Source organism: Carica papaya, chromosome 7, assembly GCF_054855325.1.
Source record: "Carica papaya isolate Zhongbai chromosome 7, ASM5485532v1, whole genome shotgun sequence".
Taxonomy (NCBI): domain Eukaryota; kingdom Viridiplantae; phylum Streptophyta; class Magnoliopsida; order Brassicales; family Caricaceae; genus Carica; species Carica papaya.
The window spans coordinates 28689528-28694449 of NC_142315.1; the positions used below are offsets into that span (position 1 = coordinate 28689528).

Below are 4922 nucleotides of genomic sequence, written 5' to 3' on the forward strand. Positions count from 1 at the left end.
TGATGATTGAAAAATAAAAGTATGACATGTGCTATGTTACAGAGTATGTATGAATTTATGATATCTTTGATGTTATTGTTTCTATGGGTCATTTTCATAAATCTCACCGAGGTAAGTGGATAGTAAATGGTTTTATTATTGATTAATGAATTTGTTAAAAATTGTACTCCATTGGTCGTTTTTGTTTTTCTACCAACCTTTACTTTTGTGACAGTGATATAGTGTGACATCCTTACTTAACTATTTCATATAAGGAGGACTTGGTTCACGAGCCCATTCCGCAGAAAGACGGCAAGTAGATGCCTAAATATTTTATAGTTTTCTTTATAGTATTTCATTTCTAGTATTTCCTATAGTTAACTTATTCTTTCATATTGTTAGTACATTTCGGTTATTGTGTAAGGGATATTAGTCAGAACTTTTTATTTCGCTTCCGCACTCAAAATTTATATATACATTTCCTTTTTAATTTTTGGGGTTGTTACACCAATTAATTGACAAAATTTTGTATAGTAAGCCTACCATGATATCTTTTTTTCCTAATTAGACGAATGTGCATTAAACAAAGACTGAGTCTTCATACTAATTTAAAGAATTAAAGCTTCATTATAACAAAATAAATTCTCACCTTGCTTTTTGATCAAGCATATTCTTTGTTTACTAATACTTCATCAAATCAGATTGACACTATAAAAAGAATTTGCATTACTCATTGAAAATAAAAAATTCATACTAAGATGATTTAGAAGTTTTTAATTCACTAAGAGAATTACTTTGAACATTCACTGTAGAACCTGAAAATTTATGTTTATCTTTATGGATTTTATTGGTTCTTATTCTACACTAAAAGGATTTAAAAAAAAAAAATTTATCCAATTAATAGAGAAAATTATATATACTAAATCTTTCATGATACCATTTTTTCCTAATTAAATGCATGACTTCATTGATTATGGATTACTCTCTTCAAGCTGCATTAAGAAGTTTTTCTACACATGTATATGTATGTATGCATATATATTATTACTTGATGAATAGAAACAAAATAGTTGTTTTTCTTCCTTGTTCACAGTACAGATGTTTGTTTGAGTTGATTAAAATAATAATAATAATAATAAATAATATTCTCCGATGCCAATCTTGCATGGAGACATAAAATATAATATTCTATGGCTTTTAAAATTTTTTGTATTACTTATTTATAAAATTTATTAAAACTGAGAACAAATTTTAATAAGTTTATTCCGTACATTCTAATACTTGATCAAATATTTTTTAATCAAAATAAAATAAAATAAAATCTTAAATCTCCAATGAAGAACTGAATTTGGAGTACTAAAAATTAGTTGATTTTTCATGGGGCTTAAAGGAGATGAACTCATTCAGGAGGTGGTGGAGATGTCTTTTAAGTGTTGCAAAAGTTTTGAATAAGTTGCGGAGTACTTGGTGCTAAGGGAAAAATAATAGACCAACAATTTTTGCCGATGTTTAGAAATTCATTGCAACATAAAGAGGAAGGGGCGAGACCCCCAATTGGGAAAGTGAAAAGCGATGACAGACATCCTTGGATATTAATTAGTAATGCAAAACATTAGTTAATCTGAGCAAATCCTGACATTTCTGGAACTACTAGAAATCTAAGTAATCCTGAAAGTTCTGAAAATGTAAGCAATCTTGTAGTTTTTGAAAGTCTTGAAATTCCTAGAATTCCTAGAAGTCCTAAAATTCTTGAAAGTTTTGGAATTCTTAAAATTTCTGGAATTCTAGGCAATTCTAGAGTTTTTGGAAGTCCTGAAATTACTGCTAATTCTAAGCAATTCTAGAGTTCCTGGAATTTATGGAACTCATGAAAATCTTAAGTAATCCCAGAGTTCCTGAAAGTCCTGGAATTCCAAATAATCTTGGTATTCATGGAAATCTTGGCAATCCGGGTATCAGTTGGGAGTAACTGGGTAGCATTAACGTTGTAATCCATGTGACTGTAAGTAATACTAGAATGCGTTGTTGAGTCTTGTTTGACATGCTTGGTTGGAGTTGAGTTTCTAAGAAAAAGAATTGGTTGAGAAAGAGAAGGCTAATGGGATGAATGGTTGAAACAAAGAGAGTAGGTATTTATATAATAGGTGATTTTAGGTTTTTAATTACCATTTTTATTAATAAAAACCCTCCAAATCATAAAACTTCTTTACTACATATTTTAATTAAACCATTAATGAAGTGGTTACTAATTAAGCCATTAAGTTTGGGGTTAAATTTTAACACAAATTGGTAGTATATATGTATTGAAATACTATAAAATTTATTAAAAAGGACTTAGAGTATTTTGAATAATTACACATGGTGTTTAAAACTAGAAAGTACTATAAATTTAAATTTTAAATTTTATTTTTTATAATATATTTTTTTTAAAGGAATAATATGTTTTTTTGAGTTTGTACATATTTGCGATTTATATGAATTATATAAAAATAATAATCTTAAAATTGTGAAAGCATTTGGCACTATGTTTAAAACTTTAAAAACCTTAAACTTAAATTAAAAAATTCTTTAAAATTAATTAGTAAATTCATTAAAAAGAAACATGGTAATCTTTTTTAAAAAAATAAATATTAATTTATTATAAATTAATTATAATATTAAAAAGAGAACATTTAGAAAATTAAAATAACCAAAACTCTAACATTTAGAAAAATTACATAAGAAAAATATGGACATCTCAAATTGATGATATATATATATATATATATATGCGATTAGAATATTGATTGGCATGTATGCTTAGCATGTGAGAACAAAAAAATTGAATAATGAAGTCAAAGAAAAAGAAAAGGGTGTATCAACCTTTATTTTGCTGAGAATTGAAAGAAAAAATGAATTTAAACCTAAATTGGATAAAGCTAAAATCTAAAAATCTCTATTGATACACTTAATACACCTAATTTTAGTTGATTTCTTTTGGATTTTTGAAGAAGATGAATTTAGTTTATATATATATATACATATATGTATATACATGTATATTTAAATTCAGCCAATTATGAAACTTTTAGATGTATTTACGTTATAACATTGCAACATTTATAACATTATAGTTCAATATTTATAAAAAATATCTAAATCATTTGTACTTATATTATGTATTCTTGATAGTTTTCTGCGGGTTTTTTTTATAAAAAATTTCTGCATAATTTATTCTCTCTTTGTTCTCATGGTCTGATTTGATCAATTCCTGTTAATTTTTTAGATAATTTAAAAATGTGACACTAGTGTAAAAGTAATATTATAATTATACACATTAAGAATTATATGAAAATGTATTGTAGGGATTAGAATTGAAGCAAAAAAGAAAGCCTGAGAATGTACTTGCTTATATATTCATAGCTTTGAAACAAAAAGGAAGAAGTCTATAAGAAAACAAATAATGCACTAAAAGAAAATTAATTTTTATTTTGGCTAGAATTATTTGGAAAAATAAATTTAAACTTCAATCACATAGCTAAAGTATATTCTCTTTGCCATAATAAAATAAAATAAAACAATAAATCTCCACTATATTAATGACTTAGGAGAACTAAAAATTGGTTAATTTCTGTTGAATTTAAAAAAAAAAAAAAAGAAACTCATTTAGGAGATGCTGCGAATGCCTTTGGAGTGTCGCAAAAGTTCTGAATCAGTTGTGGAGCATAAGGGGCTAAGGGGAAAAAAACTGACCAACAACTCTTGCTGATATTTAGAATTGCATTACAACAAGAAGAGGAAGGGGTAAGACCTCCAATTGGAAAAGTGAAAAGTGACAGCAAGCATCCTTCAATACCATTAAAGGACGCCAAACACTGATTAATTTGAGAAGTTCCTGGAAGTCCAGGAATTCCTGGAAATCCAGGTAATAGCTGGGTGTGACTTGGTTGCACCAACATTGCAATCCAAGTGGCCAGAAGCAGTAATTGAATGGTTTGTTGAGCTTTGCCTGACATGTTTGATTGGTAAATTTTTTTGTCTTTTCGTATTACTAGGAGTTAATTGATCAAGAGCAGTTTATTGCAATGAAAAATTGAAACGAATAGAGCGACTATTTATGCTATAGTAGAAATGTGAGTAATTAAGCTTGTTTAATACTATTTTTAATACTATTTATAATATTAACTCAGTCGTTACTAAATCGTTAATTTTGGAGTGAATTCTAACTGTTGATTTACTTAAACGTTTATCGAAATTGATGATTTATGTTAGGTTCCTAGAGAATAATTCACTCCTGCTTATAGAAGCTCCAATTAATGGACAAAATTTTGTATAGTAAGTCTACGATGGTATCTTTTTTTCTTAATTAGACGAATGTGCATTAAACAAAGACCGAGTCTTCTTACTAATTTAAAGAATTAAAGCTTCATTACAACAAAATAAATTCTCACGTTGCTTTTTGATCAAGCATATTCTTTGTTTACAAATACTTCATCAAATCAGATCGACACTACAAAAAGAATTTGCATTACTCATTGAAAATAAAAAATTCCTACTAGGATGATTTAGAGGTTTTTAATTCACTAAGAGAATAATTACTCCTTAAAAATTAAATACAGAGTTTGTTAGAATTGGATGTCTATCCCTTTTAGAACTTCGAGTTTATCAAATTGAATATCTATCCTTTTTAGACTCTTAGACTTTGTATATTTTTTGTGTTCCTTCATTAACTTAAATAGAACAGAACGCCAATCATAACTAATCTTAAGAAATAAATAATCACCAAACCACATATAAGAATGATTCTAATTGCATATTTATAGAAATGGTAGTTCTAATATCATCTCTTTGGGGAAGGTCTAGTAGTTTTCTTATAATTATAAATAACGATGTAACTTTAGCTTATACAGTTTTGAATATAATTTTGGGTCATGTCTTATCTATATAATTTTTTTTTTTGGTTA

At 27.0% G+C, this 4922-nt stretch overlaps 1 protein-coding gene across 1 annotated transcript; it reads right to left on the bottom strand.

Moving 5' to 3' along the window:
• Nucleotides 1–3620: 3620 nt before the first annotated feature.
• Nucleotides 3621–3974, bottom strand: LOC148253135 (uncharacterized). The gene has a single exon (XM_088208547.1). The coding sequence runs from the start codon at nt 3972–3974 to the stop codon at nt 3621–3623; it is 354 nt and encodes a 117-aa protein (XP_088064673.1).
• Nucleotides 3975–4922: the final 948 nt, after the last annotated feature.

Coding starts and splice junctions, on each gene's coding strand:
- LOC148253135 (XM_088208547.1), bottom strand. CDS start 3,974: ATGTCAGGCAAAGCTCAACAAACCATTCAATTACTGCTTCTGGCCACT.